This window comes from Lepeophtheirus salmonis, chromosome 6 (assembly GCF_016086655.4).
Source record: "Lepeophtheirus salmonis chromosome 6, UVic_Lsal_1.4, whole genome shotgun sequence".
In the NCBI taxonomy this organism is placed as follows: Eukaryota; Metazoa; Arthropoda; class Copepoda; order Siphonostomatoida; family Caligidae; genus Lepeophtheirus; species Lepeophtheirus salmonis.
This window is the reverse complement of record NC_052136.2, coordinates 43,843,316-43,866,857: the sequence shown is the minus strand read 5'-3', so window position 1 is coordinate 43,866,857 and position 23,542 is coordinate 43,843,316. Positions and strand designations below refer to the sequence as shown.

At 30.2% G+C, this 23,542-nt stretch overlaps 2 protein-coding genes across 2 annotated transcripts in view; both read right to left on the bottom strand.

Moving 5' to 3' along the window:
* LOC121120813 (dynein axonemal heavy chain 1) overlaps positions 1 to 9,011 on the bottom strand; it is a 31,095-nt gene extending 22,084 nt beyond the window's left edge. The window contains exons 1-4 of the mRNA XM_040715687.2: positions 8,870 to 9,011; positions 5,604 to 5,816; positions 3,210 to 3,426; positions 3,004 to 3,139 (exon numbers count right to left, since the gene is read on the bottom strand). Coding sequence (XP_040571621.2) covers positions 3,004 to 3,139; positions 3,210 to 3,426; positions 5,604 to 5,816; positions 8,870 to 9,010 — 707 coding nt within the window. The 5' untranslated portion in view covers position 9,011. The remainder of the gene's footprint in view (positions 1 to 3,003; positions 3,140 to 3,209; positions 3,427 to 5,603; positions 5,817 to 8,869) is intronic.
* Positions 9,012 to 9,042: 31 nt separating this feature from the next.
* Positions 9,043 to 23,542, bottom strand: part of LOC121120052 (dynein axonemal heavy chain 12) — an 81,586-nt gene continuing 67,086 nt past the window's right edge. The window contains exons 23-25 of the mRNA XM_071889358.1: positions 16,758 to 16,876; positions 9,843 to 10,011; positions 9,043 to 9,312 (exon numbers count right to left, since the gene is read on the bottom strand). Coding sequence (XP_071745459.1) covers positions 9,043 to 9,312; positions 9,843 to 10,011; positions 16,758 to 16,876 — 558 coding nt within the window. The remainder of the gene's footprint in view (positions 9,313 to 9,842; positions 10,012 to 16,757; positions 16,877 to 23,542) is intronic.

The following is a 23,542-nucleotide window of genomic DNA, read 5'->3' as shown; positions in this document are numbered from 1 at the left end:
CTTGTGCTTCACTGCGTATATTATACCTTGCACTTTGAAGATTACCTCTCACTTTTTAGCTTATAAAAAGAGTTCTCCAATTCTTTTTGACGAAAATAACGAATTTTCTATTTAGGATCTTCCCAAGACTTATATGAAAAAAATACAAGACGTCCCTAGTCTTTATCTCAGCCATTTTTGACATGTGTCTATGAATGGGGTCTTCAAAATGACGTATGGATCTGCATGTCCCGTGCCATCACTAATACCAAGCCCTTCAAACCTTCGGCTTGTGATTGATGAAGGGACCTTCTCTATACGACCAATACTAACAGTCGAAGCTTGCTTTATCTCTTTATTAGGAATTACTTTTAAGGTAATGCATTTTTAGCCGTTTTCTGTAGGATATTAAAAATTTATTCAACACAGGCGGCTATACCCTGCATTACTAAGGAACTCACTCCTACTGCTCAGTCAAGGATTATAATTAAGGGGTTTCGTTTCAACCTAGTAAAAGAAGGACATTCTCAATGATAGAGCTCCAAACCTAGTACATCTTCCTCTAATGATGACCTGATCTTTTCACTACTCCCTACATTTCAGATGGACTCATACTGATCTGCACAGTAAATTGAAAACCAATCCGTTGGAAAAAAAAAAAGATTTTAAATGCCCAAAAAATCGACAGTGTCGGAGTTGTTTTAACCATGAGGGATTAAGTGCCTTCCACATACCTTCTCTTTGCGTAGAACCAAGACCCCAGGGAGTTGTTGGGGCATTAATCCTCAGCCGTGAAATGTATGCTCTTGCATGCCCCCATACTAAATCTTCCCTTAATTTATATATCCTCTCACATATCATCTTTGAACAAGGCACATATCTCAGCAGATGGAATGTTTTTGGAAGGATATTGATATCCCAGGCCTACAATATTTCATATCTAGTGAGTGGGGTCAGTTAGTAAGAATGTATTGCTGTTTACCATAGTACATACATACATTATATGATAGTACAGATATGGTACGCATTACAAAACAATACATACATACGACACCGAACACTAACACACAAAGGTGTATATATACTACTACAGCAGAAATTGATATTAATTCTTAATTAACATTTTTAACTTAATATAAATATGAAAATTAACTTTAAACCCCTCTAAAACGAATTAAACTCCCAGACAAAACTCATGACGTGTTGATAGTATTTAGGTACGAAGTCAACTCCTAGTGAGTGGTGGTATATCTGAAAAATCAGAAACTTTTCTCTATAGAAGATAAATTTGTAACTCATTCCTTCTCTCAGCATTAGCACTCCAGCCAGAAACTTTAATCTCTAGAAGTGAGAAAGACTTACAAAATATAATCCGCTAAGACCATCATATGTCTTAAGATAGTCGTCGCAGTTGGGTAAGATTCTAGTCTTCTCGATGTTGATGAATGGACCCGAAATATTTTTGACAATCTGAATGACATAAATGGCGCAGGAGATGGAATATGCCAGTTTTCCTTGTTTTCAAGCTACAAATAAGGTAAGGATCGTCTGCATATAATAAGCACTTTACATTTATTTTCACTAAAAATTCACGATGAAAAAGAGCTCAGAGCGTGATATTTCAGATCTGTAATTCTATCAATCTCTGAGCTCTTTTTCATAGTGAATTTGATACGAAATTGTCTTAAAGACCCTTGCGTTTGAATTGAACTATGTAAACCACTCATCTAATGAAGCCATATACCGAATGGTCCATTCAAATATGAACACTTTCTAATTCAATAACTAACAAAGGTTGAATAATTGAAATTAATTAATATTTTGATAAATAAAAGAATAAAATTAGTTGCAAAAAAAAAAAAAAAAAAAAGCACGAGCTCTCTAGCTTAACGACAAGTCGAGAAAATGATACTTGAACCTAATAGACAAATGATTAACTTTAGGATCTTACAGTAAGCCTCAACCCCTATTTTTTCAATTGGACTTGAAGATGAAGGGATCATCAATAATTTTTATGACCATTTATAATAAATTCATCCTTAAAAAGAGCTCAAACCTCGTAGATGGATTAAGTAACAGATCTGAAATATTATTTTTGTGTTTACAAAATTATAGTTTATTTGACATACCAAATTTTATTGAAATCCGAATAAAAAATGTTCAACCCAGGTGCGTTTTTCATTAAAAAGGGGGTGTTTAAAAAAGGGAGTTTAACGATTTTTAGGTGTTGTAAGCCTAGAAGCTTGTCATAATATGCTTAGTTGACTAAAAAATATGTTTATGTGCTGAGTAAAGGAAACTTATTTACATTGTTGAAATAATCCTGATGGATAGCAGTATTGTTTGCAAAAACACATTCTATGCATGTTTAACCTAACTTGGGAGGGGTGGGGGGTGAAAGCAATTATTGCCCATGTCTACTTAATACCCGTACTAAAGCTTGTACATGATGAGGGAACACAGAGGATTCGTCCCATTTATATTCCAACATTTATTTCATCTCTTTGGATATAGTTAATGATTCCTTTCTGATTTATTATTGGTATAGAAGAAGTCAAAGTGAGCATGGAAAAAAGCCATTAAAACATGTTCACTATTTATGTTTTTATTTAAAAAAATATGTTATAATTTCGAAATGAGAAAATAATATATTTGTTTTTAAGGACGGAAATAACTGCTTTTGATTTTTAATTCATACTTAATTACATTGGAAATATTTTTTTTCTAAAAATATATCTCAAATTATTTAATGTAACAAAAAATATTAATAAACCTGGAGTGAGAAACTAAAAAACCCGGTTAGTTTTGAACAAAGAATGAAAAAATAACACTCTACTATAATTATTGTGTAAAAAAACCACCTGGGCTTTTATATTAAAATACCAAGGCCGGGTGGTTACCCGGGCAGCTCCCTACTACAACCCTGCTTTTAACAGAATATTGACCGTATTTCATATATGGTATTTTAGGGGATATATTTTGTACCAATTTTGTCTTTGGACACTGTAATTCATTAAATTTTACCTCTGATCTAAAGTAAATGGTGAACAAAGAACTATATCCATGGAATAAAAAGCAACATCCCCCAATAAAGTTATCAAATCTTCTTTAATCTTGGACAAAATGTTGCTCCAAAATTCAATGACTCCCTTGAAGTTTTCTAAATAAATACCCCATTATTATAAAGTTTGTTTATAAAAAAAATATTGTTAATATTCTGGAAAAATTACCGTATACAAGATTTCCAAGACTTTTCTTCTCCAAACATCGGTCTAACTCAATCATAAGTTGTTCATATGAGCTTTGAATCTTTTTAATTTTTCCCTCAACATCATTGATTTTGTCTTGAGTCGTCTGAATCTTTTCATATGTTTCATCCTTTAATAACTCTTTCTCATCAATTAGTACACTTAATCGATTTACTTCTTCAACATAGGGTTCAACTTCCTTTTGATATTTACATTTAAACATAATATTATTAAAAAATACTAGTCATCTATTACTTTTGAGAGCTATTTAACCCCTCTGTTACTTTCCTGGGATGTTCCGAAACACTTTTTAATTTGTGAATTTTTGTAGTCACGGCCTTATTTCATCTCTTTCTATAATAAATATACCTGATAACATGTTTATGCTAAATCTAGATTTTCTCGACATTTTCTAATAATTTTGAAAGCTATTATCAATTTTTCATTGTCTGGGTTCTTTCTTATCGATATCTAATGGAAAAATTTACATACATAATTACTTGGAACTGTCTTTGTTCATAGTTATTAGTTGTCGGCTAATAAAAAGGGACTAACTTTGCTTTAACCAGTAGTTTGTATACTTGGATACTCTACACCCTGAGATTAATAATATGCTTCTTATTTCTTTGAATCTCCATTTTATAATAAGTACTTTTCAATATACTCCTAATGCATTAAAACTAATTATAACCAATTATTTATTTGTCTTAATAATGTTTTTTAGAATTTATTATTATAGTTATAAATTTTTAATCAAAGTTTAGAGAATAAAATTACATTTTTAGCTTAGAAGTTTGTTTTTCCCTTTGTTTTCTTGGATTTTTCATTTTTTTTTCAATAGGAAGAAATGTAGAATTGAAACTATTTTTCTACAAGACATGCAACTTCCTCAAAATAGATGGATACTAATTTAAATTAACTAATGAATATTTCATAAAAGTATACATAAAAATAAAAAAAATTTGGTATCTTAACTATAAAAATAACAAATTATGTCTTGTTGAAACTCTAGAGTTATGTTGTTAAGATGATTTTAAAATTTGTTTTTTTTCATATTTTATATTCATAAAAGTTTAGTTTTGCTTTTTAAATAAAATTTAGTAATTATTATATTCGTTAATGTTTTCATTATGTAACTAAATACGTTTTACTTTTGAACATAGTTTTTTAGCCAGTGTACTAACTGCAGGGTTTACTAAAGGGAGTTATACATAGCTATAAGTAGTGATGTAAATTGTGTGAATTTTGTAGCTGCCTGGGAATTATTTTTCATCTGAAGAAAGCATTTTATTTTCATTATTTGTTGCCATTGAAATATGTGAACCTCTTTTCCTAAATAGATTCAATTATTTTCAATGCCTGATAGAACATTCGAGTGTTCTCATAAAAGATAAAAAGTAGCCTTTTTTTGTGAAATTATAATTGTAAGTCCCTGTTGGATTCATAGTAGAATTAAGGATCGATATCCGAATAATTCTTGACAAAATCCTCGTTTATTTCCTTTTCCCACTCCTCTTTTATCACAGTTGATTTAACTGATCTTCTCCAAATCATTTTTCAAATTTTTAGGGTTACATTATTTAATTCTCGTTACTATTTTTTTACAGGCCCATTTTATACACGATTTTCATCACTAGCTATGAACTCCCCTTTTCTATTTTTTTCTTTTTTAAGATGAGGCGCTGTGCTTTAGCCATACACGCTCATACTTATTTGGTCATTTAAGTAGTCATTCAGCACTCAAAAATTAGCCAAGCAGAGGTTTATTAAAAAAGATAATTGATATAGAAATAAAAAAAAAGAATTCAAAGATGGTACAATGCCCTATAATAATTTACAATTTTATTTTTTATTTAGCAAATTCTTCATAGATTTAACAATTTTTGCTTTATTTTAAATATATAAGAATATACCATGAAACATCACATTTAAGGTCATTGGTTGCAACGATAACCAATTATTGATCTGGAATATTTATTTTTACGTCTGCCAACGAAGATGAAAAAAAAACTATGTTTTTTATTCTGTTTGTTTGTTAGTCACCAGGATTACGGCAAAAGTTAGAGGCTACTTTAGATCAAATATATTTCGAAGATTTTATATCATCACAGTAACAGGCCATTAAATTTTGAGATGTCAACTTCAAGCTAACACAAAACATAAAAAATGCATAATGAACTTAAACTTCTGAGCAAATTGAAATACATAACGCAATATGATTTTAAGACGAGGTATTGCGTTCTACCGAGATCTATTCCAATCTTAAATTTTAACAACATGATCGTTGTGGTTGGGTCGCTTAACCTTATAAAATTATTAAAAATAAGATTTGGAAGGAAAGTAACAAAGAGTCAACTCGTAAATATAATATCTTACTTTTCGGATTTTTAGCAAATCATAAAGAGTTGAGGACCATTTGATAAACAGACCAAGAAAATACGCTATTTTGTAACCAGTTGAGGCGTCCCAGTCCGGACTAGTAAAAATTTCCCTTTGAAAAATACTTAGTGTATCATCCGTCAGTTGGACTTCAATTAGATTTGCGACAAATTTAGGATCATTAAGTATTTTTTTCAGAAAATCCAGTAGCTGTTTAATTATTAAACTCTTAGTTAAAACATAGGTTAGAAAAAAGTAATGTGGAGTATATCCGACATGAGATTAGAAGGGGTATAAAATTCTCCACAATTAATATCTTTAATACTTGCAATACTAGATATATGTGAATTGATGTCATAGTTGATGACAACATTTATGAACATCGTTTTGTCAAGAGTACTTACGTACGTACAAATTAGTTGACAGTTAGTGGTAAATAAATTTTGGGTTATGCTGCATATCCCTAACTCGGATTAATCAATAAAAAATCTTACTTTTAATGGATGCCGGTAAGAAAACCGGTAATTTTAATAACATTTTTAAAGCGGTGCTATCATTTTTATAGATTATACATATTACTTTATATATTGTTGTTGTAGCATATGTGATTTTTCATTTTTTATTAAAGTTGAATTTTAATCAAAATTCAAATTAATTGACTCATTGTTCTTGTTGATTTCTACACAAAAAAAATTATAATCCTTCTAAAATTATATTTGTAACTTTTTAAATGACCTTTTAGTCTTTTAGCACTAGGTATATGTAAAAAATTTGCATTTTTTGAAAATTAATGATCTATTATTTATATATTTGCCTTTAAATATATATTTTTGTGCTAAAAAATGCTGTCAAACTCTTTAAATAAACTATTCAAAAGCTCATATATCAACTAGGATACGTATTTGTTATAGGGATAAATGGAATTCAATAGAGATGTGAAAATTGTCAAAATCCCTGCAACATTTAATTTTAAATTATTACATTTAACTTAATAACCTACAAGATATCAGCGCTCCTATTATTTTTTCCCCCTCGATTTTGACTATTGAAGCTAAACTACAATAAGTGTAATTGTCGAAATTATATAGTATGTCCAAAAATTTATGGTGGTATGAAAAATATCCGTTTTATTTAAAAAAAAAATTTTTTTTTGGTCGGAATAAAATGAAATTTGCCAGATACAATCATTAGGCAATATTTAATTTTTCTGATGCAATAATATTCGATGATTGTATCATGCATCAGTATAAAAGGGCTCAGAAAACATCACAGGATGTTAGTTGAAATTCAATATCTAAAGTTGATAGATCACACTTTGGAGACCAGGGCCAAAGCTGTTGTCATGATAGAGGGTGGATCAAGCCAGAGAGACGTTACTCAAAGGTTACAGATTCCTCTCAGCAACACTGAGAATTGGTGTAAGAAAAGGAAGGATGGACAAACCCTTGCACATGAGAAGGTTCGAGGAAGGAAGAAAGAAATTAGTAATGTTCCCAAACTGGGGATTTAAAAATCTTTGACCAAAAAGAGGCAATCTAAAAGGAAACTTGCAGCAAGATGACTTCAAAGGGCTATCCAATATCCAATTCATCTGTCCACAACTACCTGAGGCACTCTTTGAATGCTTTGCCTTACAAACCTCGTCTGCACCCCAAACTTTCAGAAAACCAAAGGAAGGCCCACCTTCAATTCTGTCGTGAGTGGAAATACTGGACTGCAGATAACTGGAAATGTATCTTGTTCAGTGATGAAAGTCAATTTGAGCTATTTTATGCCCCAAATGCCCAAACAGATCGAGTTTGGGCAGAAATAAGGGAGATATGGAACCCACTCCAACTGTGATATTTCCTCTGAAAATTTAGGTTTGGGCCGTTATCAGCCACTAGGCAGTGGCATACCTTCACCTGATTCCACGAAACCAAACTGTGACAGCCGAGTACTACGTGACAGAGATCCTCAACAAGTGTCTGATATCAGCTTTGTCATGTATTGAAGAAACTGGACATCCTTTGAAGAGGAAAATGTTGTCTGACACATCCAGGGCCATTTTCCAGCAGGATGGTGCCCCTGCTCACCACTCCAAAAATGCCCAAAAGTGGCATTCTTTCTGGGGCTAGGCACATGGTCTGCCGTCAGTCCTGATTTATCTGTCACTGAAAATTTGTTAGCCTTGGTCCAGAGGGAACTCAATGAAAATGCGCCAGCAACTTCAAAGGATGAATTTTATTTTAAACCGACAAAAGCTTGAGAAAAAATTTCTCGAGATACTTTGAAAAATCTGTATGAAAGGATACGAAAACGCATAAAAAATTTATTAAGCATAAAGGTCGTCATATCGGGAAGTAAATACAGTTTTTCGTCAAAAAAAATCACTTGTTTAGGTTATTTCATGATTTAAAAAAAAACACACTATCAATTTTTGGACATACTCTAAGTTGAAACACGTATGGTATTATTTCTATTTATCAATATAAGCATTGTTTGTTTTTTATGAAAGAAGTATAATTCTATTTTTTTAATTTTTGAAGAGAGAACATCCAAGTATGAGTAATCACTCAAACAGGTGCTCATGAAAGATGATGATTTGTATGGGAGCCTTTTTTAGTACTTTTTAGTAGCAATATATTCATTTTACTCTAGTCCAGTTTTTGGACTGTTAAGAGATGGCAGGGATGCCCACACGGCTTATCAGTTCTCGGGACCTGTACTAAAAACTTTCAATCCCTTGGACTCCCAATAGAAGAAATGATAAAAAAAAATAAAAAAAATAAAAGTGACTGTGTTTATAAAGTACTGAACTTAATATGTTTAATGGAACAAGTCACGGGAAGAACCCAAAAATTTATTTTCTGGGAATAGTTGGCTTTTTGAAATTTAATATTTCAACTGTAAGTTTTGAAATTTTTTTCCGAAAATTTTAATATTTGAATTTTATTTTTGAAATTTTTCCCCAAAAAATTTAATATTGTGTAAACATCTCTGGAATTCAGAAATTTTTTTAAATTTATTTTTTGTGAATATCTATGGATTTTGTTATATTTTTCGGAAAAAATTAATTTTGATTTTTTTTTTTCGATGTATAATATATCAAATTTGACTTTTGAAATTTTTGTAATAAAAAAATGTCAAAAACTAAGCCCCCCAAATATAATCCTGCGGCTGCCTCTAGATATGTTTTTTCTCAAAATGATGACTTTTTAGTTTTCACACTCAGAGGTATTTTCATAATTTTCACACCCCTAATGATAAATTGATAAATTTACCTTTTTGGGATCTGTTTCGAGCCCTTTTTCCCCATCATTAATAGAATACAAGTTCATGCATTGAAGACAGAGTTTCAATAGGGGTAGATTAAACTTGACATTCTTTAATGCTTGTATTTCGCTTATTTTTAAATTTCCCATAGAATTTCTCAACCCTGAATAATTAAAAAAAATTACATACAATTATTACCAATATGAAAATATTTTTTTTTACCAGAATATTTATCTTCAATTCTAGCCAATTTATCTTTGTATATATGTTCCTTTTCTCCCTTTTGTTGTATGTACTCATCAAGCTGACTTGACACTTCTTCATACCTTGTTTTGACTGACTCTAGAAGCTCATCTAGGTTGAATTTTGTGGACTTCATTTCTTCCTTCTCCTTTTTAACATTTTGTATTTTTTCTCGTATAGATTCAAGCTCTAATTCAAATTCCTTAAGCTACAAAAAAAATAAAAAATGAGAAAAGTATATTTAACAAATTTATAATTAATGTCAGTTTTAGTATAATTTTTTTTATTATTTTACCAATAGATTGCTTTGGTAATAAACATTTTGCATTGTAATACTGCAATTGGTTGATGGTAAATCACTTTATAAAGATAAAACTTCGTTATGCCAGTAAGCCAGGCAACATGAAATATGCTCAAAGTAGATGGTCTAATAAATAAAATCAACTGTAATTTTGGTTTTTACTTTTATGTTCCAGTAATTTAGAAGGCAAATATGCATTGTACTTGGAGTGTCAATGGTCTTGCATGTTGACAAAATTTAAAAAAATATAAAGCTCGATTCCCATGTAACCACTGGTTCAACTAAACATGAACTTATAATTGCTCAGAAAACTTTTTGGAGCTTTATAAACTTTTACAGGGGCTCAAGCCCCCCCCCCTCCTCCTATCCAAGAAGCTAACGACAACACTAATTTTTATAATGCCTACTAATAAACAATGATAAATTTTAATACTCACTTGTTCCTCCACCTGATTAAACTTTTCAATCCCAATTTGTAAACGAGATTTCCTTTGTTCTAATTCTCCACTCTTCTCAGAATGAATATGTACTACATGTCGTAAAAGTCTCAAATACACACTTGGTGATATCCTTATATTTTTTTCCTTGACTTTATTTGATAGTTTCCTAAGTAAAATAATTATGGGAAAAAAATATCAGTTGTTGAAACCTAGAAACCTTGTTAATTGAGAGAAAGTAGAACCCTAGAATGTGTCCCTAATTCTGAGCATCATATTGCAATACTCCAAATATTATAAAAAGTAAACTAGACATTTTTTTTATATCAACTTCTCAGAAAAGATATTATTTAGGAATTAAAACCTTTCAATAAGTAATGAAATCAATTTCATTAAATATTAGGTTTAATTTAAATATATTTAGCTAGGTATAATATATATATACAAAAGAGAGAACACAACATTTGTGTATTAAAGTGCATAAATAACATAGGGAAAAGTGTCATGTTTTTCATCTTTTTCTGGATCAGAAGGTTCGGTAAGTTCTTTTTTAAAAAACATTAAAACGTCCTTCCAAAATTTGAGTAGTCGTGAAATAACTTTATTCCCCTGCCAGTCTCTTTTTTTAATTTTTACTGCGTTAAGAACTCTTAAAAACCACCGTATTAATAAATATGATTTTAAAGGTTTCTTTGAACAGAGGCAAAGTTAATACCAGAAAGAGAAAGTTGGATTTAAAAAAAAAAAAATCTTTTGGCGGCACAGATAGCTTGCACACCCTATGTATGAACTAAGAATAAGGAAAATACTAAATTATTAATTATGGCAAGTACATCTAATATAGGGCTGGAAAAACTTTTTGATGAAAATGCTTTATTAAATCTCCATTAATTCCTTTCCCATCCTAATTCGAGTATTTCCCTGTTGTAGTTTGTTCCATCAACATTAATATGGATATTTAAACATTATAAACTTTGTTTTGTTCCTTGTATATGTGGTTGCATAAATACGGTGAACTGTTTTAATCAACTGTATCTGGAGATTAAGTGATTGAATCTTATAGTTGGCAACATTGACTAGTTTTATTTTTGCTTTACTTGTCAAATTGGTCAAGTAACATTTACCATGAACGACGAGGCCAAACGTGTAATTACCTAGTGATCCATAAAAAACTAAATACTTTGAATTTTAAAGTTCAACTAGATTAAATTTATTAATGAACAATAGAATTTTCAAAAAAATGAATGCTATAAATAGATGTGGGGTTGAGCTCTACTAATTATTAATGTAGTTGTCCTTTGCAGCAATGATGGCTTCCCAAGCGGGTGCGAAAGGCCTGTCAACTGCCAGGGATGTAGTCAAAATGGGCCAAAATGTCAAAAAAGAGTAAAAAAGACGAATTTAAAACTCAATAAAAAGAGTCTTGAAGCGTAAAAGATAGGTTTCTTTCACTGCTTGTGTCAAAAGTGGCCCCTTCCACTCACTACCCTCTTTCTATGCACTTTTTAGACAGCTTTCATGACAGTCTGGTCGGAATTTCAATTACTCAAATTTTATCAATTATGGAATTAGGAAGTGTTCAGATTTTAAGGGATCACCCGATATTGCATTCTTTCTTTACACCTAAAAATTTGTCAGAGATGTAATTTTAGACACATGAATGTCTAAGACCACCCTCTACAAAGTCCAAACACGTTTCAGATAGAGTAAAGACACGAAGGAAGGTCCTTGGAGGGGTATACCTCAAAAAATAAAATTCAATGTGTTACAAGGAAATTTTGTTGTTGCACATAGTACTTACGACTTTAATATTAAAAAATAAAAATGTCCAAATGCAAATATTTATGGATGATTACAAACATGTTTGTTTTACTTACAATTCATTAAATTGTTTTTTTCTGTTAGAATAACAATCGAAATCTGGTTTCCATGAAATTATTGCTGTAATAAGTATTGCAGATAAAATCGTTGGGGTAATATCGTTGCGTGGTTAAATCATAGTTTACATTAGGATTGTGAGACAAAAATTTTATATTATCCTAAAGCAATTTCATTATAAGTAACATGATTTTGATTAATTAGATGGTACGACAATATCATGAAATTTAATGTTATGTAATTTTATTGCAAATTATGTTATATTAAGTTGGGGAAAAAGTAATTTCGGATTTTTCGCTTTATTTCAATACTTTAAAAGAAGTCTTACATAATTACGATTTAAGCCAAGTATGACCTGTTCTGTTCAATCAATCAATTCTTGCCAATAAGAATTTAACATCGTAATGCCCTTCCGGTAGAAGCCTATATCCATAGTCGTAAAATACAAGGAACAACCAATTTTAACAGGCCTCTATTGATTTCAAATTTGTCTCTCCAAGTGCCTTAACCAAAGTCAGGACTACGTGGTAATTACTTGGTTTTAGGTCCAGACTGTAGAGAGGATTCATAAGAATTACCCATCTGAGCTCTTGGAGCATCTGGGGTGAGATCAAAGATGTGTGCTTCCTTGCGTTTTCTTGATGATATCTTGTTGTCTCCTATTAACTTATGTTGGCCGCTTCTGTACGATTTCCAGCTTCAAACAGTCAAATTATTCAAAGAAAAGAGCATAATGGAACGCCTGGGAGAGGGTGGGGGAATCGCTTGAACCACTATTGTTCAATATGAACTGAAATAATATTGTGCCAGTTTACATCACTTATTCTTGGTCGCTTTAGACGCATTTCTCCATTTCAGTACTAAAAATATACATATGGCTAATTTCTTACTTTGAGATCTCCATTCTTGACGCACGATCATTCACAACCGAACCGTTTAAGCCTAATAATGTCCAAAAAACGTGTTAACCATACACTTACACCTTTATAACACAATATCGTTGATCCAATGAGATCAAATATGAACAAGATATACTTAGTTAAAAGAAAGGCAGAAAACACGAAATTACTTTTTCTCCAATCTACTATATTGTTAATATCAAAGTATTAATTTATATTTGTAGTTGAAATTTCCTAAGGAAAAATGTAAATAGAATGTATTGAGAGTAAATTTACTCTCAAATATTTTGCAACAACCGCTTATGCACCTTGTATTCATTCTGAATAAAGGGAAATAATTAAGTATTCACCATATTTTTATTCTTATCTGGTGCACATTAATTATTTATTTTAAAAAATTAAATATGACTGGCTATGAATATTTTGTTCTATAACATGGACCCTAACCCCTGAAAGCAAATAATCCCATTTAAGTTTTTGTTTCTATATTTAGAGTTCATATATTTATGAAGTCCAGTTAACAGGAAGGTTGCCGATTTTTAGATTCTTTAGAATTTGGATAAGGGAGGGGGCATGGGTTTTTTTAGAGTCCACTATAGTGAGAATTGATCACTGTTTGATTGATCCTTTTCAATATGAAGTAAATTTTTGTATTAAACTACAAAAAAAAATTAGGATTTATATTATAAAAAAGAATAAAGTAATTCGATCAAATTATACAGCCGACAAAAGCCGTTAGAAAAATTATGATGTTTTAACAATGGTAATTCCGAATAGTATCTTGTTGATGATACAGCTAACTAAAGATATGAAGATTACATTGGAAAATATAACTCGTTTACCATTTGGGGTAGCATTTTACCCAGTTCACTAACTACGTATAACATTTTTTTTAAACTAAGGGTTAAATTATTTCCTTCAACCCTCAATAACCTTCTCAATTCTGCTTCTGAAAGAACCACTGGCCTTCTTTATAGGACCACTGTTCATGTTGTACATTTCCTCATTGATGGAGTTTACTAAAGATACCTTAGTGATTTGATGATGTCTATATGTATGAGATTCAGGAAAGGCCCGCCCAAATTATTCAATAAGATTATGTTCCATTGAAGTCTGCACTTTTGCTAATTCAATAATTAATTATGGTTAAGGGATTTAAATCAAATCATATGTCTACATATTAAAGCACAACTAATTTATTACAAAAAAACATAAATCTGAGCTCTCTAGCCTACGTACAAGTCGAAAAAAAGACACTTGAACGTGATGAATGAATCTCTAAACGCGCACTCTAAGCTGTTGGGCGTCTGCAAGACCACTGCCTACGCCGTCATTAAGCCCGAAACGTTGGAGAGGAGGAAGGGCTCTGTCAAAAAGGCCAAACTGGATCCGGAGGAGTTATAGAAAACAGCCCAGCCCAATCCCCTAAAGTTTATTAGGGTCCCTGTAGCAGATCTTTGTGTTTCACACCAGACTGCCAAAACAGATATAAAAATATTGGGTGAAAAGTGGTTTGTGAGTGTGGAGATACCACTTTTGACACTAGCAATGAAAGAAATCCATTTTCTCCCTTGCAAGACTATTTTGAGTTCTTTTGAACTCTTTGTTGTCACTTTTGGCTCTACTATCCTTGATGACAACCCCCTCGACTACATGGGTACATGTTAGTGTTCTCAAATTTATTGTTAGACATCACTGGGATGCCATGAAGGAGGACTAACTCTGCAACGGGGTTCATACCTTCTGCCGCCGCCTAGAAGCAAACTTTGCTGTCAAGGGCGGTTACGTTAATGATAAAGTGACTTGAGAAACACAACTGTTTATGGTGTTAATTTTGTTGAAATTTTTTGTTAACTAATAAATTATATCTAGTTGAAGTTTAAAATTCAAAGTGTTTATTTTATGAAGGATCGATATATTAAAAATGTAATTTTTGAGTATTGTAATAAAAATAACTAAATACAATTATGTTGTGGCATATTAAAAACTTGAAATTCCCACAGTTATATTACTGAAAAATACATGATAACCATCTAGTTTGAATAGAACAAAATGAAATTATTGTATCAATTAACAGTGTATGTAATTATAATTATCAACGTTTTAATTAAATAATTTAATTTAAGAAGAATAAATTGAAACTTGTACAGGCTGCAACTAGTACAGACATCGCAACAAGTATAGAAAAAATATACATAAAATAATTTTTTTTTGATTTTTCGGTTTAAATACCAATAGGGAATACTTCTCACATGTAAATTATCTAAAAATATCTTCTATGTATACAATTACGAATAAAACAAAGAAATATTTCGGATAAATCTTTGTAACACTCTTAGTTGACAAAAACGCTTTACAATCGTCACTTTCAAACCTTTAGAGTGGTAGACCTAATAATATTGAATCATTACAGAACCCATATTTATAATTTGCCGTTAGATGGTTTAGGTATAGAGTCTTTTCTGGCATTCTATAAGTGTACAGTATATTTTTGCCCAGAGAAAAGAGTGACTTTTGCAAGGCTTTTCCAGAGAGTATAGTCCATCTCTTGTGGGAATGCCCGAAAATACAAGGAACTACTGAGTCTACTGTAGTTAACCTAGGGAAATTTAATTCTGCTGCAGGAAATAAAAATTTCTGGCATGTTCTCCAGGAGAAAAATAGAATGAAAATGACGCTACAATTAAAAAGGTACGGCAAATGATTTACGCAAAGAGATTTACTAAAGAAAACTTGGATTATAAGGGGGTTTGTTTTTATTCTTTTTTCGAATTTCTATTACGACTATTTCGAAAAAGTTGGGATTTGGTAAGGAAATATACAATGGAAAATTTTTATTTCCATACGTCATCTTTAGGTAGTACAGCTCAGCCTAAAAATATAAGTATATTTTATTTATGGATCAAATATAATTTTTGCTTGTCTCAAAAGTATTCTTACGCCTACTAAAAAATAAATGCATTTTCTGTTTGTTTTTTTATCAGGGTGAAGTCTGGAAAAATTAAGAGACTTTTATAAATTATTCAAGTGATCAAGAATTTACTTGAACTATCTTCTGAGGTTCAAAAGTGTGATGAGCTAATTTCTTGCTTCGGTCTTATTCAACACTCAACATGACCAAGACCAAACAGTACTGTGAGGACATCCGCCCGCTTGCAGTAAATTGCCATAATCAAGTAGACTGCTTCAAAGACATTTTATCAAGTTTTCCATCCTATGTCCAAAGCATCATCGCCAAATTCGAAAGAAGTGGCCATGTCAAGAATCTTGCTTGACATTGTAGGAAGTTCAAGCTGAGCTCAACACAAGCGAGATGTACAGTCCGAGGGGCTGCCAAGAATCCAACAGTAACTCTCAAATCCATCTAGCAGGGAGTGAAAGCAACAGGAACTTGGACGATCAACTGTGCAAATGTTTTTTTGTATTTTTTTCACAAGAATGGGTTCCTGGGCTGTGTGTCAAGAAAGACTCCACTCCTCAAGAGTAGGCACATAAATGCCATGCTGAATATGACAATGCCCACAAATATGATTAACTCAAGTTCTGGTGCACTGTGCGCTATACGCGGATCATCCAATTATACTAACTTTGTCTCTTTCTTTGCTCAATAACACAATTTTAGAAAAAAAAAATTTTTATAGGTTAGAAAAATGTCTATCAAAACAATTTTACACAAAATAACTGAAAAGGTATTCTTATTATCTATATTTACTATTTTGAGATTTTTGCCTTTTTTCAGAGTTTGATCTAGATGCAAGAAGATGATGACCTCGTAGGACAATGTATTTCTGCATAGGTAATTTTTCATAATACCTCATGAAAACTTTTCCGCACTACCAGTATTCGAAATTCGAAAAAAGCCTAAAATTAAACTGCTCTAATGGATAATGCAATTACATATTTGGCTGTTTTTTAAAATAGTTTTTTTAATGAAAATATTGGAAATGTAATGAGTAGAGGATTTTAGTTTTGTTGAATTATACTTTTGGGACTGTTTTGTTTCTTTCCTTTTTTATTGATGATATCAATGTTGTGACTAATAAATAAAGTATATTAACTTGGTTCAAGTCATTCAAAATATCTACAAATATGAATTAGGGAACATATTTGAAAAGTGTTAGGCTTCATCATTACTCACCGTGCTTCTGTGTAAGCAAACACACAAAACTGATTCAATGCTTTTTTGATTTTTCTTGACAGAGATAACTCTTCAAAAACAAAATCACCAGCCTTCTTTAATGTATCTTCTGGCCATTCCTTCAAAAAAAAAAAAATTATAGATTAGAATTATTGGTATTTCGGTTCTTAATATAGGACTAAAAATTGATCTCATTCCATGTATCGTCCCTGTTCTCAGTCGTCCCAAATTTCATAGCCCCATCTATATTTTCAAAAATAGCATTATATAAATATATATATATATTTGTTTTTGAATTTTATTGAAAAAATTTCAAAAGTTCATCGTTATTTAAAAAAAATATATATTGAAAAAAAATTTCTAAAATCTACAATTGTTCACATAAAATATAATTTTTTGGAAAATAATTTCAAAAATTTAATTAAATATATTTAACTTTTGGAAAATACACTCCAAATATTAAATTTTTCGAAAAAAATATCAAAAATCCACAGCTGTTTGCGTAACATAAAAATTTTTAGAAAAAAATTTTAAAAATTTAATTTAACATATTAAATTTTTGAAAAAAAAAAATTAAAAGACCACAGCTATTCAACAAAAACAAATTTTATATATATATTTCAGGGCAAACATTAAATTTTCTAGTTCAAAACCAAAATTACTTAATTTTGGGATCGCCATAGCCCCTCCAGCATAACTCCTCCGGACGCCCCTGATAAATTTTCTATAAAATCTTAGCTTAGCAATAAAATATGAGTAAACCAAAGAAATATAGAAAATCTGCATGGTTCTTAGAAGGATTTTTACGGCGTCCTTTTTATAAGTAAAATAAACCTATATGCTATATGATTATAAAAGTTGTAATAATTCGGTGCAAGTTTGAGCAGCAACGCTCTACCGCTTTGTTAATCGACAAAATATTTCCATTCCTCATGCAAGCTGAAAATTTTAAAATCCTGCATAATGAACTGTCTTTACCCAATCTGAGCACGAACCAACCGCAAAATACCCCTGGGCAGAACAAGAGTTGGGGCCAAATTGTCATGATTCAAAATTTACAAATATAGAAAGCGTTATTGATTATATACTATCGTAGAATTCCAATATATAATGTTAATACTTAAAAAAGAAAAATAAATTCAGAGTGTAGAAATAAAATTCATTTTATTATTAAAATCGGAAAAGACCATTATTTATTTTGGAAGAACGGAGTTTCCTTGAATAGAAAAGTGTTTACTCGTAAAGTAAGTATTTTTTAGATTTCACAATTTGGCTTTCAGCCACAAATTTACTATTTTTCTTAATAATTTATGCCGAATTAAATAATATAATACGGTAAATGTAAAATTGGTGAATATGGATTAATAATGATATTTATATGAATGTCATTTAGTAAAAATTACTTTACTAACATTTTAGATGTGTTTTATAACTAAAAACCGAGCGAGACACACCAAAGGCGGGGATTGCTACATTTTTTCTTATACCTTTACTGACTAAGGGTGTACCAATTTTTGTTGCACAAAATTTCAAAATATCAAATTTAACTATAACATATTAAACTCAGAGACCAAATTTAATTTTTTTATGTATTTTTCACACTAAATCCAAAACTGTTTTTAGTTCAGCTTTTTTATTATTACCCTCCTGTTTAAAGAAATTTATAATTTCTTTAAAGTTGGGATTTTGAAGCATTCATTTGACTTATTGTAAGACGTAGTTTTAACCTTGGAAATAGATTAAAAATTAAATTATAGCATTATTTTTCATATAACATATGTTTAATATTTCAAACTTATATTTTGTGTTTCATTATTATGTTTACAACTTTACCAATTGGATAAAGCAAGGCTTAGATATTAAAAAAAAATAAGCACTGTTTATGCTTTAGATATTTTTTCCCGCTAGAGAGCCAGAACGGAAAAAAAAATTAACTATTCATGATTAGTATTTTAATATACTGCGAACAAATAACAAGACTAAAATCTGAGACTAAACTTAAATTCTGTTAAACTTTGTTAGAAAAAGTAAAAAAAAACTCTTTATTTCAGTGCATAAAGTTGTCTCATTTTTTGAGGAACGGATCATTTTCAAAGTATATATTGAATAAAAAGTATACCTACTTTTACCTGAAAAAGGAAAGGAACTGATTAAGGACAAAAAACAGACAAAAATCGAATTACAAAATAAGAAAGGAAGTTCAAAAAGGATAAATTAAAATAATAAGATTATTACAAATAGTTATTTGAGCTTTTTTATTAATTAAAAAGGGGTGTTATTTGAGCTGACTTATGATTGTTTATTTTGCAATATTAAATTGTATTTTTGAAAAAGAACATATCTTAATGGATTGATTGGCGCTATGCTTACGTGTCTATGGTGAATTAGATACAAAGAGAGAAAAAATAATATGTGAGTTAGGACAGCTACATTTTTATAGGTGCAAGGTTTTAAATATTAGCCCAAAAAGGTATTGATATTAAGATCCAAACTGGAATAGAAATGCACAGGGTTGCTGTTATCTAATGATATACATTTATTATTTTTCAATCCGGAATGGCATTGGTGCAAAATCACGGAGGAGGAAAAAAAAAATCTTCTCTCAGAGGGCAACAAAAGTTTAGGCAAAGTTTTGCTCTTTCCTTATGAAAATATTTTCAACGTCGATGCCAATTTGAAAAAGCAGAGGAGACACTATATCACAACCCAACATTTAGAAAATGTATCAGCTTCAGTAAAATATGTCTTCCAAACAAAACAAAAAAACAGTCAGAACTATGACTTTGGGCATAAGGAGTCTACCCTTCAATTTTTGTGGAGAACGGCTCTATACAAATGCTTAAATCCAAATACTGGATAAAAAAGGGATATTTAGGGCCAGACAAAAGTTTGAGATAACTTAATTTTCACTTAAGGCGGAGCTCCGTGTCATTGCACGGCTAAAACCAGGCCATCCTGAGAGACAACTTTCCGGACTTTTGGGACCTCAATATGTGGTCCCCTCCTCTCCAGACGGGACCCCCTTGGAATACTCTATCAAGGCATTTATAAAAGAGAGTGTCCAGTTTCTAGAGCCTTCCATAAAGAAGGAGTGGACCAAGCTCGAGTCTGACTACATAGCCAAGGTTTGCAAGGGATTCAGGCCTCGTATTGAAACAATTATAGGAGCTGAGGGCTTACATATTAAATAAAAGCTGTGCCAGCACTTTTTCCAGATGATTTTGTTAAAATAAGGTTATTTCAAAACCTTTCGTTAACATTTTAGTTTTGAAAAATTGAAAAAAAGTAAAATATGTACAATTAAATAAGATTAAACCTGATTTCACAATGAAAATGTCAAACTAGAATAATTAAACATTATTTAGATCCGCCAACAAAGTTAAACAGATTTTATATTTTGGCTCTATTTGTTCGTTATTCACCAGGATTACAGCAAAAGTTACAAATCGATTTTAATCAAACTTTGTACGAAAATGATCACACAATAGACAATATAATTTTGAGAGGTCAATATAAAACAAAAATGTAAAAATGCATAATCGACCATAACTTTAGAGATAATAGAGCAATATAACTCAATTAGAATTTAGTCGGAGGTTTTGCACTTTACCAAGTGCCTATTCATGTGAATTTATATCTCAATGCTTTTAAGAATGGTTTTTAACATATGCAAAGAAATAATCTTTTGATAAAAAACTAATACTTTTTATAAGGATTATTATAAAGCATAGACAATTTTTTTTCAAGGAATGTTCGGTATTTAATGACATACCGAATTCAGGATGTTCAACATAAATTTACAAAATTAATTTTGAAAGTTAAAAAATATGATAAAGAATAAGGTTTATAAAATTATTTTTTAATGAGAGTTCAAAGATGTACTTTCAATATAATAATTACTTGATATTGGCATCAATTACAAAAATTTAGAGTCTAGACCATGAGCGAAGAATTTGCAGGCAACAACATGTTATAAAGTGAGGTTGTTTAATATTTTACCTCACATAAGAGAAGCCGAAAAATAACATTGTAAATTTGAAAATTGGATGAATGTTTTTGAGAAGAGCAGCATAGTTTTTATAACGTTGTTTGTAATCAGCTGTAAGAATCTGTGAGAAGAAGGAAATAAAAACAAATTCGACAATATCACCACATAGCCCAATGGACAACACGGTTGAGAAGTCAATGTGCCCATGTACAGGTCGTTTCTTATACTTTACGTATATGAATTTCAAAAACAATTTCTAGGTCAGATGAACCAAATGTAGAACCCTCGTGTTTACTTATACTTAATCAGTAAAACCCCATCTGACCAATTAAAGGAATATTATATTGTTTCATTTATGGTTTTGAAAAAACTATGACCATAGTGGTCAAATATGGGTTTTTGAAATTATTTCTACATGGTTTCAAGCTTTTATTTGAAGGGGAAAGAACTGATTAATCAGTTATCAGTCTCAAAAATTAAATATTGATGGGATATAGTTTATTGTCTATTTAAAAGAAATAATCCACTCCGTATCTATCAATTGTAAGTATTATTCTATTGTCATTCCTTAAACAAAAACTCACAAAAAAATAAATGTGTAATTATTTTTTAGTTTGAAATTTTCGATTTGTACCCTTTTTATAAGCTTTGGCTAACTTTTGAGTATACAAAACCAGTCATTTTTGTATAAGTTACTTTTCTTCTTGTTAAGTTTTGTGCAGATTTCTAATATTCTTATATTAGATATACAATCATCTTATCTTGAGAAAATGCATTTAAAAGCTAAAAGCACACTATATTTCTTTTTTTAAAAAAGGGAATACTCCTCAATTTTTTAAGTAAAAGGAGCTTATTTGATGCATAAATATGTAGTACTTCATACGCAAAACAGAGTAATTTGTTTTAGAAGGCTTAGTTAACCTCATTTTAGCTTTGGTGTTAAAAAAATGAAAACCCGAGATCTTATTCATTTTCAATAATACTTTTGGTTTTTACTCATTGAATTGCATTTTCTTATTATTGGATGATTGAATATCAAATTTAAGCTCATATTTATAATTTGCATAACATTTTTGAAAACTGTAAATGAACTTTAATGTGGATTTAAAGAATTTAAAATTACTCAAAAATTCTGGAAAATCAAAATTTTGACGAAAAGACTAATTACAGATTCGTAATCAACTTGTCAAGTAAACAGGACCCAGGGACTGTTTTCATAAATTTTTGAGTATAGAATAAAAATCTAAGATATTTACTAGTAAGATAGGAATAAAATTACTCTTTTAGAATTAAATTGAAAGAAGAAAAACTATGTCTGGATTAGATGCTTTGATTTAATAGATAGTCAAAACATAATAAAAACTAATTTGTTTTTTTTGTAAGGTATCAAGGTAAGCAATTAGGTATTTTTTATTTAAATGTGAGCAGAAAATGATAGGGATCACTTAAGATGTGTTTTTATTTGAATTGTATAATATTATTCAACACTAAAGATATTTATTTTATATTTTGACCATCTTATTATTTGTATAAATAAATCTTAGCTATCATGTGGAAATACAAATGTTTAGCTACCCTTTTAATAAAATATTACAGTATTGAATAAAATATTACTTAGGATCTTAATATTATGAAACATGTATAAAATTAATATTAAAAGTTGTGGAGAAATAATTTGCTAATAATTGTCTAAGAGTACTTAATAAATAGCATTTAGTATGATTCCCTTATTTGGCTAATTAACAAATGATTTCGGGCCTTTTTGAGTTTCTTTTTGTAAGAAAATTTACATAATACAATAAAGGTAAAGTTGTAAAAAAACATAAACATTTTATCATTAATCTTTATTTAGACCCGATTAAAGTCTAGATTAGATATATTATAATTATAGAAGATTGAATGACAATTAGGTTAATGGTATATTTTTATGATAATATAATTTATCGGAAATTGTTCTATGGAACGGTTTTGGGTCCAATTCGGATGCAACATTAATATTTAGGAAATGACATCCAATTTTAAGGCCTGTGTACTAGGAAACAACTCAGTAACTGCTTCATGCTTGGATAAATAAACTAATGTGAAGGTGAGATACACTTGAGTCTTAAGCAATGATATTGAATTCCTTTTAGTACAACAAATTTGCTTAGACTAAAACAATTATAATTTAATTGATAGTATTATGATAGTAAAACAGTAATTGAGTTTTACACTACATAGAGAAATAATAAAAATTGTATAATATTATTGATTTATTGAGCCTTTCAAATTATTTTTTTGATTAATTTGAAAGTTATTTTTGAAGGAATTATTTTTATGCCCTAACTTTAATTAATTTTTTATGGTGTGGTTTTATGGTTTTGTAAAAATATCTATTTTTATATCATTGTATTCCAATGTATCTTAAACTTAAATGAATGCTATATATTTTTATAGTAGGTTGGGAAAAAAAGTAATTTTGTTTTTTCGTTCTATTTCAATTCCTTAAAAGATGTGTTACAATCATCCAATTTAAACCAAGTACCAAGTGCCCCTTTCAGTTCAACTTGCTGCCAACGAGAGTCGAACTTCTCAATTTTCTTCTTGTGGAAGCTTATATCCCTATCGAAAAAAAGTTTGGTCAACCAATTTTCAATGGCCTTTAGTGAGGCCAAATGTGTACCCTTAAGCGAGTTTTCCATTAACAGGAACAGGTGATACCACTCGGTACCAGGTAAAGACTGTAGATACTGTTGTCATTATAAATACTCAAGAGTCTAACTTTTGTTTTATTGATGGAGAAACCAGAACAAAATTT